At 35.9% G+C, this 12,766-nt stretch overlaps 1 protein-coding gene across 9 annotated transcripts in view; it reads right to left on the bottom strand.

The window, feature by feature from the left end:
* The window catches only part of ROBO1 (roundabout guidance receptor 1), a 1,122,251-nt gene that overhangs the window by 65,879 nt on the left and 1,043,606 nt on the right, over nt 1-12,766 (bottom strand). For all 9 annotated transcript variants that reach the window (XM_073892039.1, XM_073892029.1, XM_073892010.1 and 6 more), the window contains 5 exons: nt 11,913-12,084; nt 6,454-6,659; nt 4,846-4,927; nt 4,507-4,675; nt 4,253-4,419 (listed from right to left, as the gene is read on the bottom strand). In XM_073892039.1, coding sequence (XP_073748140.1) covers nt 4,253-4,419; nt 4,507-4,675; nt 4,846-4,927; nt 6,454-6,659; nt 11,913-12,084 — 796 coding nt within the window. The remainder of the gene's footprint in view (nt 1-4,252; nt 4,420-4,506; nt 4,676-4,845; nt 4,928-6,453; nt 6,660-11,912; nt 12,085-12,766) is intronic.

A 12,766-nucleotide genomic window follows, 5' to 3' on the forward strand; every position in this document is an offset into this window, starting at 1 on the left:
AACAGCAGAAATGAGAATTTTAGTTTTCTGAATGACTATCTTTAAAGATATTCTAAACAAGCAAAAAATATTTTTATTAAAATGAGGTTGTCCAATATTATGCCATATGTTAACTAACTAGAATTTAAATTAAAAACTTGGAACAAACAAACAAAATGAGGTTATTCAGGTTTGAGGGACTCCACAGAAGTCAGGCAAATAGAAGACAGATCAAGAATGCTATTTAACACTCTTAAATATAATACCCTTGACTGTACATATATACTGCACCCATCAATTAAGCTTATAAATAAGCAAAATGCCAAAAACAACAGATAATTTTGGCTTCTCATACTTTAGCATCCCTCACAAATATCCTTGGCTAACACTGGCCCTCAGGCAACCTATTATCACAGCCTAGAGACACAAAGCACTTGCCCCTCACGCTCCCAACTCCAATGTTCTTCCTTCCCTACTGGTTTCTATTGCTCGGATGATTCCAGCTACCATCTATCTCTGGAGTAAGCATGAAGTCCTTGCGATAAGACAGACTTGGGTTTGCACCCCAACTCAGCAACTCATCGGCCGTGAAACATAGAGAAGATTTTCTAACCTCACTATTTTTCTGTTTTCTCACCTGGCAAATGGCAGTATCAATGGCAGATATTTCTGAGGGTTGCTGTGAGAACTGCATTTTGTAAGTCATATGAAGCCCTGTCTTGAAAGCAGGGACTGGGTTGATCTTTGTGAACCCAGAACACCTAGCCCTGCGCCATACATTTAGAATGTGCTTAATAAACGTTGGTTGAGTGAAAGGGAATCACTGTATGAAAACACATGTCCTCTCATAGGTAAGCTTCTATCAGGGAATCTTCTGCCTTTCCAGAAGTAACCGCAAACATGTAAATAACCATTTTAAATGGTAACTACTATGATTTTCATCGCAATCTCTAATTTCTTTGCTTTGAGATAAACTCGTCAGTCAATCCCTTCATGTAAACTACGAAACTCCCTTGCCTGGTGTAACTATTTTGGCAACAGCAGCCTAGAATATTCAGAAAATGGCCCATCAGAGAGAACAATGAAAAGTAATACTTAATAACATTGAAAAGTTTATGAATTGGTCCTTTTATTTTTCTTGTCCCTTTCCTCCTCTTGAAAAGAAAATGTATTATTATGTAAAAGGTCCTTCCGAACATTCTCGGAATTAATCTGGAGGAAATTTTAGACTGTAATTCTACCCGGCTGCTTCCCCAGTGTTGGAATTCCCTACACACAGTCTCTGAAGAGAGCTCATGCAGGCCCCACTTCGTTATTTACAATGACTGAGTTCTTATTACCTGTACCATACGTATGCCGTGCATTCTGTGTCTGTGTACACATTCTTCAAAGACAGGGCTCAGAACGCTATGCAGGTAGGACACGGGGAGGAGACACAGTAGTTCCAGTGGCAACAACCCCACCATCGCAGCAATGGCCAACACACCCCCTACTTGCCCACAACTCATGTCATCTTCTTTGCATTATTGAATCTTTTTTGGGGGAAAACATCTCGATTACCCTACGACAAGGCTCTAACTCCAACTGTGACATGGGTCTACCTGAGTTCTGAACTGAAAACTGCCTTGTACCTTTAACTCTGACCCAGCTCCTTCATAGGAATCTCTACTTGGGGAAATTTTTTTTTTTTTTTTTTTTTTGCAGCCATGTTACAGAAATGGTTATAGAAATTATGGCTGCTCTCTTATGAATCCATTTCCAATAAGTCTCTCCTGAATGCCCCCCACCCCTGGCTTTTCTCCTTATCCTTACTACACAAACGTTCTGTTCTTTCTTCCAGATTTTTCCCCAAGTTCCAGCCTAACCTTCAGCTGAGCGTCACAGTATCTCAGAAGCAGCCCAAGAATCAGACAATGAAATCTTCCTCAATGTTACTTCTACTCCTTGGTTCTGTTTTGTTGCCTGGGATTAAAATACGCATACCCTTTTCACATGATGGTCTCTTAAAATGTTAAGGAAAAAAATACCATGTCTACTCTAACTTTCTTATTTTGGGGGGAAAACACGCCAAGATCCCTGAACTTCTTTTCCAGTGATGTGATTTTCAGCCTTCAGTGCAGCTCTGCCAACTAACTTCCTTGTCCTTCTAAAAGTCTACCTGAAAATGTAGTGTTCAGAAAAGAACACATTATTCCATTCATAACCTGACCAGTTCAGAGTAAAGGGAGGGGATTACTTGATCCAGACATAATTCTGCTAATGCCAGCTAAGACCACATTTGTTCTTTTGGCAATGACATCACTCAGTTGACTCAAATGGGTGCTTTAGTTGACTTCAAATACTGAGATCTGTGTGCCCCCAGCACCCCGACACACACATGTACTCCCCATTTAAGCCTGGTATCCTTAGTCCATCCTTCCACAGTTAAGTTTTAAACCTTAAGTTTAAGTGGCACACTTCTGAATTTGCTCCATTAATTTAACCTTAGTGTTGACCCATCCTTCCTGTCTATTGAGACAGATTTAATTCCAATGCTCTCATTCCTCAGCCTGTCTTTCTCAGTTTCATGATATCTGCAGTTTATCAACTCCCTTTATTTTTAGTCCAGACAGTAAAAGAAACATGAGTCCAATAACAAATTCTTATGGCAGAAAACAGAAATCTGAGTCTTATACACTCATAAATTAATCCTTGTCCAAACCTGTGGAGTGCCTATTTTTAGCCCCATTTTATATATGTGACGAAACTGAAGCGCAGGACAAACTAACTTGCTCAGGGCTACATAGCTCATAGGTTCAGGAGGTGAGATTAAAAATCCTTTGACTTCAAAATGGCAGGCCTATTTCACCATATTTCCCGTCTTCCAAATGACATGAGTTTATTTCACTTAGGTTGCTCCCCTAGCTATTCACATATAAAGGTAAGTCAGTTAAAATGTAAAAAGACTTAAATTAATTTTCAGATTGTGAACTACCTCCTTATTTACAAATGAGGATGTAGACTACAAAATCATTCATAAGAGTATATAACAGAATAGCAGTCAATCAAAACGGAGGAGTCTCCTAGGTAGAGACCCCTATAGTCGGGACAAAAATTTAAATTCACTTTACAGCTGTCATTGGGTCTGCATTCTTTACAAATGCGTATCTAATATTGAAAACCTCAAACTGCATTAAGGCAGGCTCCAAGAATATTAGCGTTCCTGATGAAGTGACTCATAATAGCAAATATAGGCACTTAGGTGTGTTGAATTCACACAGCAGGAGACAAACATGGACATGTTCTACAACTCAGTTTGCTTTCTGTGTGAATTCTGAAGCAAAAGGTCCTTCCAGAAAGATTCTTTATACACTCATCAGAGAAGACAAAACAAGCAAAATGGCTGGCAGACCCTCTCTAAAACCAGTAAAAAATAGTTTTAAGTCTTTCAGTCCTTGTGTGTACAACTTGTTACTATCACTATATCTAAGTTACATTTTTTTCCTTTGTAAAGGTAAACTCAAGACTGAGATATTATGATTCCTCTGAATGTTAAGAAAATAATGGCATATTTCTATCACTACCATCTAGAATTTTCTTTTTCTATTAATATAAGAACGTATTTTTGTGACAATATGTTAAAAAAGGGTAAAGATTGATTCAAATCACCTTTTTATTCAATATGTACATTTCACTCCTATTAAAGCTTTAAAATAATAAGTGGGGCATGGTGGTGGATGGAAGGTCATCTGTTGAAATCTAATTTTTATTCACAAAAGACAATAAAAAGCAGTATATCCAGAATGTGGCCCAAGTGAGCAAATTTCTAATTTGCTCCACATATTCATTTTTCCTTTTCTCTGTTTCTTTAACTCAGCTTGGACCAAAATATACATGACTTTCATTTAAAAGTTTAATATACCATGGCTCATATAACTGACAATGAAAGACAGACCAAACATACTGACCTGAAGTATTTTTTTCCCCATGCTTCATAGGGGGAGAAACCAAATATAATACAAAAATACACACTGTTTTTGTCTGATTGGATTGTGATTTTATAAAATGAGAGACACTGCTCTTTGTTAGTAACCTTATCTTGGGAGTACTTAGTCCAGAAAACAATAAAGTTTGCAGACATTGTGTTTGTGTATTAAAAATTAATGGAGCTCCTGGAAGAACAGATCTGTCTTACATACACAATTAGCACGTATGCAGTACAAACCACTGACTTGTGAAAGTGTAACATCTAAGAATAAGTAGGTGTCACAAGGTTGAGTAAATCAGTATTTACCTTGTGTTTTCACTGGGTCTGATATCTGGCTTGGATCACTAATTCCATACGCATTTGCTGCCCTCACAAGGAAAAGGTAAATTGCATTAGGTTTGAGTCCTTTAATGGCAAATGTTTCTGTTTTCACGTTCTCGGCTACGGTCTGCCAACTGCTACCAGATGCATGGCTAAGGACAGATACACAAGTTAGAACATGCGTATGTAATGGCAAATCGAAACAACAAACCAACTAGGAAACATCAGCTTTACTCTACCTGAAGGCTTCTATAATATAAGATGTTGGAGTTGCACCCGAATTCAAATTTGGTTGCCATGACAATGTTACTGTATTTCTGCTGACATCTGTAACTTCGGGTTTTGAGGGGGCACTAGGGATTAAATTTGGGTCGGTGGGTCTTGGAGGCTGAACTGGAACTCCAAATTCTAATAAAGGGGATAAAGAGGAAAGATGTTTACACATATACAGATAAGCACAGAAAGGTAGATTGCACCATTATATATCTACTCAGACATCAGGCCATCTACTTCATCCATTTACCAGCGAGTAAAAGACCGCACATTAAGCTTTAAGTTAAAAATGCTAGCTAATTTACCTTGGACTTCAATGTAAGCGCTCCACGTTGCTTCACCACTGGGGGTCGATGCAATGCAGGTGTACCGACCTGTGTCACCCAGCTGAGAAGATAGATGGAAAATAAATATTTGGAACAATCGAGAGCTCAACAAGCTGGAAAAGCAATTATAGTTTTGTATATGTCCCATGAATATGGATAACAGCATTAAAATTCAATAACCAGAAACGTCCTCTTAATTGAATATGTTTTTATTGAATATGAAGGAAAATATTGCAGGAATACGGAAAAAAATTTATATGGTTATCTTAATTGTATAAAATAATATTTAATGCTTTACCCTAGCACTATTTTTAGTGTCAGGGACAATTAATAATGAGGTATTCAAATTCAAAGGGCTAATCTTTATTACTAACTTATATCTTCACATTTAATGTCACATAGTAAAGCTGATAAAATTTAGCCAATGACTATTCTTGCTATTTCCTATTTCATCAGAGTTGCATGCATATGGATATCTGAGATAAACAGATATTACAGAAAAAAAAGATAAACCAAAAATGATTTCTTCTCAAAGTATTCACTCTTTTTTTCCCCATTTTATTTTATTTTTTTACCTGTTTAATAAGTCAAACCTCAGCTGGAATGAAGGCTCTTTCTCCCTTCTAAAGACCGAATGCCAGAAAACAAACAGGGGTCACGTGTTCAGCTTTAAAATCATCAGCAGCAAAATGAACCCATACACCTCTGCCTAAGGTAACAACTCGATCTTCAAGTAATGTTTGATAAAGCAAGAATGTTGCCATCTCACTCTGGCAACTGTAATAACAAAATTGCAATCATTGTCACAAAGAACTACAACATATTAACTTTCATGGCATGTACAATGAACTGTTAAGCTGATCCAAAACTCCCAAGAAGCCACCCACAATAGGCAATGAAGCGATTGAAATTTATGTTTATTGCTGTCAAAGCTATTCTTTCATATGCCTTGTGAGCCTGTCTGATCTTGACCTAAAAGAAAAGGAAAAACAAAACAAGACAACACAGTCCTGCAAGAACACGTATAGGATGTGATGCCCTGGGAAGGTAAATCCCTAAATTGTTCTCACAAACTTGTAGGCTTTTCATCATTTAACATTCTGATTTGTACTGTACACTCGGCGTGTACATTGCTATCTGGTTTTTCTTTGCATGTACAGTATTCTGTAGTTGCAAAATGTTGAACCAAATATTCACAATAGAAGACCATCCAAGGGCATTGTCGATAACATGGGACTGGAAAAATCTCTTTGAAAAATGCTTTTATGGAATGAGTGCATCATACCACTAACTGGAAGGTATTTTTTCTCCCACAAATCCCCACCTACTTTCCTCAATAGGTCTCAAAAAACTTTTTTTTCTCCTTCATCTAAAAGCTAAAATTACTTGCTAGGAGCTAAGTTATGAGTCGAGTCATCTTAAATATACACAGTGGAATGTCTGAAAGAATAAAGCCTCCGTTAATAATATATCAGTACCGTTAGCTAGCATTTCATTGGTTCTAAAATTTGAGACTTCAGCCCTGGTTGCTGGAGGCAAACACAAAATGGAGCAAAACGGGGAAGCCAGGGTGTCATTTCAAGTTACCTTAGCGTATCGGATCTGCAGCACTCCCGTCTCCAGCTGCTTGATTCGAGAATCTTGGGTTGACACAAGGATTCCATCCTTTCTCCACAGAATCGTGGGCACCGGACTGCCTGTGGCCACACAGCTGAGCACTACAGTACCATCCACTGCCACAGTCTGATTCCCGGGACCTTGCCGAATGACTGGGGGAGGCCGGTCAGCAATCACTACCAAAAGAAACAACAGGAAATCGATTTCTACAACTGGAAGCAATTTGCTAATCATCCAAGCAACAGCAGTTGCTCTAGGCTTTAAAACAAACTAATTAAACAAGTAATTAAAGTAGGAGACGAGCATTATTCAGAATGCATTTATATGATGCCCTGATTCAGGATGTTAAAATAAGATACCATGTGTTCCTTTCAAATGACCAAGCCCTGACTGAGCTTGCCTCCCCATCAAGGGACCTTTTTTAACTTAAGAGTCCTAGGAGGAAACAAGAATTGTGGATGGTGGGGCGCCTGGATGGCTCAGTCGGTTAAGCATCTGCCTGCAGTTGGGGTCACGATCGAGCCCTGCATCGGGCTCCCTGCTTGGCAGGGAGTCTGCTTCTCCCTCTCCCGTTCCCCCGCTTGTGCTCTCTCTCTCGTTCTGTCAAATAAATAAATCTTAAAAAAAAAATTGTGGACGGTGAAGTAGATGTCTAGTGGTGAGAAGTGGAATGTCTACTTTTTAAACTTTAAAATATGTAAAAATCAAACACAACGACAACCAAAAAACCACCTACCCCAAGGAAACTTATGAGACACATTTTCATAAATGAACAAAAGCCAACTTGATATCTGATAACTGTTTTATATCCAGCAGAAAAAAATTCTGGTATCGTACCGGCATGGCTGACAATTTTGGATTCAAAAAGGGGCTTTGGACTTTTAGAATTTATTCAATATTACTGAGCTCTTTCTGTCTTGGAATTCTATTAACAGAATTACGTGGGTAAAACTTTCCCAATCCCACTGAATTCAGGAAAAACTAGAATACTGTTCAAATACATTGTTAGTAGGCTAATCCAAAAATGTAACTCAAGCTCATGTCCTAACATAGGAAATAGACTTCCGTGCTGGAATTACAGGGATTAGAAAACACTTTCACAAATTCTATTACCTTAATAGTTTTAATGTTCTATGGAAGGAAACAATGGAAGGAATTTTTATAATATATAAATTAAAATTGTTCTTATTATTAAATGAAAAGCCTAAAACCTAAAAACGATCTCAGACAAGAAAGCCATTATTTAGAGAAAAATCTAAAACACCTGGAGTGTAACTAGAACAACTTGCGTTGGAGAGTTGTTCTCAGTTCTCACCCCCGATAGGTCAACTTCAGTGAAACTCCACAGATGCAATGCTTTTTTAAATGAGTAAAAATTAAAAATGAAGTTTAAGAACTTTTTTTCGTTATCAAGCTTTAAAATTCCAAATATTAGTTACAAATTTTCAAGTCACAAATATATAAAAGACTAGTTTAAGAAGTTGCCTGGTTAAAAGAAACTAGTTGCCAGAGTGACTAAATTCTGGATGCAACAATTTGCAAAGCGAGATGTGTCATGTTCAAAGTTTTATGCTCCAAAGATTTTCACAAGCTGGAGTCACAGTTCAATTTGTTCTCATTCACCATGCAATAATTATTAGTTTTGTGCATTCAACTTAAGCAAAACAAGAAAGCAACAGAGTGAAATCAGCAACTGCATTTTCACTCCACCCTTCTGATTCTCTACCATGCTTGATTACTGGTATGAAATTTGCAAATACCAGGGAGGCATGTTAGAAGGCCGGAGTTTGTAACCTGGCAGGAGTGTTTCAGATACTCCATGGATGACAAATGTAAGGCAATGATTCCTTTGTTTAGAATTGTTTAATCTTTTCTACGTTTTCTGTTGAGATTGGCTAAAATCAAATTAGAGGCCCCACCTGATAAGTGTGAAAAAAAGAATGTAAGTGCTTTATTGCTTTGGGGTCTTAGAAGATTCTACCACCTGTGTTTCCTTGATCATAAGAATGAATGAATATTTATTTCTAGACATTAATTAAATTAGTAACAGTGTTTCTTTATAAAGGATTATAATTAAATCCAGTAACAGAATGGCTTACATTTGGTAGTCTTGTTATATTTAGAAACAATCCAGTATCCGGGGATTTATTCAGTTTTCTGATCTTTAAAGTGCTTCGGTGTTTGCATCATATTTAGCATCATTCACACCTCCCCACCCTATCCCAACCCAGTTTAATCATGCTGTTCCTCTGTCATTTATTTCTTCCTGGTTTACACTGGGTAGTTCACAAAAATAAGGCAAGAGAAGAGGAGTAGGGTTGATGATCATCTCCATCTGTCCTGTGTTTTGGGCCGCTTCCTTAAATTCTCTAAGCCTCAGTTTTGTTGTTTTTTTATCTGTAATCGGCAGATAATAATGTTTAGCCGGCTCAAGGGATTGCTATGAAGATTTAAATGCAATAATAGATATGAAGGTGCTTTGCTAACTGCAAAAAGCTAGACATATGTATGAATTGCGATATTGCCGCTTACCCTTTTCGGTAAAAACTGATAGGTAAACCAAAGCTGAAGGAGTTCATTAAAGCAATTTCATGTTTTTAGGTAGAAAAAAAATGAAACATTTTGTTGTTATCTCAGGGTAGAATAACATACTGATAAAATATTTACATTTTCACAAACTAAAGAGTGTAGTACATTTCTGAGTCAAGCCTAAATTTAGGATTTAGGAGAAGAACCTCAAATTTAGGGTCTAATATTTAACACTGGTATCATTAGAATGAATTTTCATTATGAGAATGAATTTTAGTAAAGTGAGTAAGTGCATCTTGGAGAAAGATGTGCCTCTAAAATGAAAATGTTCCATAACTGTGCTATCCAACACAGAAGCCAATACCGTCCAGTGGATACTGAGCATCTGAATCGGGCTAGTGTGATTAAGGAACAGGATGTACAATTTTAATAAACTTTAAGTAATTGAAATTCTAATTTAAATAATCTCACGTGGCAGCTGGCTACCATCCTGGACAGTACAAACTTTTGTTGTAAATCTCAGTTCTGCTGCTGCTGATCTGTATGCTTTGGGCATACTTTTTCACCAGTCTCTGCCTCTATTTCCTTATCTGTAGAATGAGATGTCGTCAAATTTTAAATTGCTGATATGTAAACAGTTCTTAGCATTAGTGCCTGACACAAAGGAAACACTGTGGGTATCAGCATAGTGCTGTTAGCTGTGTTAGTGTGTTAGTGTTAGTGCTGGTGGAGACAGTGCCACAGGTGGTGTAACCCGTTACAGCAGAGATTAGGAAAGTTGCCTATCTTTTCCTCACATTCATGAAATATATAAAGATCCTAAAAAAAAATGAGAGCATATCATCAGAAGTCATATTTTGTTAACTCCAAAGCAATGATCACAAAGACTATGTTAATACATATAAATACATTCATAATAGAATTTTAAGTGAAAAAAAATAACATATACACATTGACCAGTTTAAGAATGAAAAGCTCATATTTATAGACCTACAGATATCAGAATTATGTATCACAATTGCTATCAGTTTGCAAACGTATTTTACAAACTTATGAGTTGGAAGATATCTACCCTGAGAACTACAAAATGTTGAGAAAATTAAAGATCTATATAAATTGAGAGACATATATGGAATATATACCATTTCCCTAAATTGGAAGACTAAGATTGTTAAGACGTTAATTCTTCCTAAATTTCTCAATAAGTGAAATCAAAATTAAAACCTCAGATTTTTTGCTGTTGTTTAGGGTTGTGTGTGTGTGTGTATGTGTGTGTGTGTGTGTGTGTGTGTGTGTAAACTGACAAGTTCATTTTAAAATTTATAAGAAAATGCAGGGGACCTCTAATAGCCAACTCAAAACAAGAAAAACAAAGTTGGAGACTTACATTACCTGTTGATAAGACTTACTCTAAAGCTACAATAATTAAGACCATACATACTGACATGAATACATAAATGGAATATAATAGAATAGAAGCAGACTCACACATTTATGTTTATCTGAATTATGATTAAGATGCCACTGTAGGGCGCCTGGGTGACTCAGTTGGTTAAGCGACTGCCTTCGGCTCAGGTCATGATCCTGGAGTCCCGGGAGTGAGTCCCACATCGGGCTCCAGCTCAGCAGGGAGTCTGCTTCTCCCTCTGACCCTCCCCCCCTCATGTTCTCTCTCTCTATCTCATTCTCTCTCTCAAATAAATAAATAAATAAATCTTTAAAAAAAAAAAGATGCCACTGTAATTCAGTGAGGAAAATACTGTCTTTTCCATAAATGATGCTGAAACCATTAGTATCCACATAGAGGGGATTTGATTCTTGTTTTATACCATACACCAAAATAATTTAAAATGGATTAAAAACTTACATCTTAGAAGTATAGACAATGAAACTTCTAAAAAATGACATAGGAGAACATCTACATGGACTTACGTGGGACAGAAAATTAAAAGCATCTACAAAAGAAAAATAATACATTGGTCCTAATCAAAATTCGTGATTTAAGCCTTAAAATCATTATTAGGAGAATGACTGAAACTAAATATTTATAATACATATCTGATAAAAACTTGTATCTGGAATATATGAGAAAATGAAAAAAAAAATGGGTACATTCATCTGCCAAAAGGCAAACCAAGATAACTGAGTGCAGGAATATTTACTTTGTTCATAAAAGCCCTCAACGGAAAGCAATCCATCAGTAGAAGCGTATATAAATAAATTATGAGCTATTTATACAATAGAATACTATACAGCAACAAAGAGAATAAATATTATATGTATATATTTATTTTAGGTACATATGTATATACAGATATGTACATATATATTTTTATATATTTATATATATATACATTTTTTTCTTTTCTTCTCAAATTATTACTACTCTCCATCTCATGGTTTGAAGATTCTTTCCATCACTGTGTCTTCATGTATTTGGCATTAATTGATCAGGCTCAAGGGAGTTGACAAACAGGACAAAATCACATTATTAATGGAAAACTTGTTCATTATAATTGAGTTGTGAGTAGGACTTATCAGCAATTCATTTTATCTCCTTAATTTGGTGAGAAAAAAAGGATTTTTTTTACACTATGAGATTTTAAAATAACTTTATTTTCTAAAACATGGTAACATTCCCATGTACAGCTATTCAGTATAAACTTCTCCTTGTTTAATTGCTGTGCTTTTATGGATCTGACTCGATGCTGGAAATTTGTAGTACAGCCAAGTTAAAATAAGAATAATTTTAGACTTAGTCATTGTATCGACATCCTTTTTATCTTTACACCAAAACTGCTGTTAGAAAGATACACAGTAGAAAATAAACACATTTACTGACACTCTCTTTAGATCATAAGCCAAACTTGAACATTTTCAGATAAAATGCTCTACTTTACCATCAGTAACTTCCAAATATGCTTTTGTGATGATACTTCCGGCAACATTTAAAGTCTGGCAGATATAATAACCGACATCGGATCGTTGGACGTTAGTGATAGTGAGATCACCAGTCTGGGAGACCGAAAAGCGGCTGGTTGACTGGGGTGGCTGATATGAGAAAAGCAGATTCTAGAACCCCATATTTGGGAGGAAAGAATAACAATAGGTTAATTGCTAGGTTCTAATATTTTGGCATGTATACATATATATTTATAAATAGGTATATAAATGTATACACACACATATACATACACACCACACATGCATATATAAACACATAAGCTAAATATTCATCACATACCCACATATATAGATACATACATACACATAAAAGACAAAGTTTAATGACCTACCCTTACATAGGATCATTTTAAAATTTAAGTAAATTCTAAATATTGATATGTACTTTTATAATTATCAATTTCAAAAAATACTAGATATAGAAAAATATTTGATATCAACAGAGTTAAAAGTTTTACATATTAATCAACACAAAGGCAAAAGCTTTGCTTTACATATATATGACTGTTAGGATTATAAACACTAAATCTTTTAATATATAAACAAAATTAAAATGTATGCACATTCTGACAAATTAGGTTCAAAGATAGCATTTTGGCACAATAACAAATATCTCTGTTATCTGTCTGTTATAAAAGTTCAGTAACTTCTATCAAACTGTAAAGAGTTTCTTATTTCTCCTCTAGATGGCGAGCATATCCGTCATGGATTATTTTGAAAATCAAATATTAAATATAAGAATTCAGAATGGAGTTTTATTTATCTTTCTATATAAGTTAGCTTATATACA

Source organism: Callorhinus ursinus, unplaced genomic scaffold (genome assembly GCF_003265705.2).
Source record: "Callorhinus ursinus isolate GAN/ISIS: 27379988/994484 unplaced genomic scaffold, GSC_fseal_2.0 scaffold1, whole genome shotgun sequence".
NCBI classification, from domain to species: domain Eukaryota; kingdom Metazoa; phylum Chordata; class Mammalia; order Carnivora; family Otariidae; genus Callorhinus; species Callorhinus ursinus.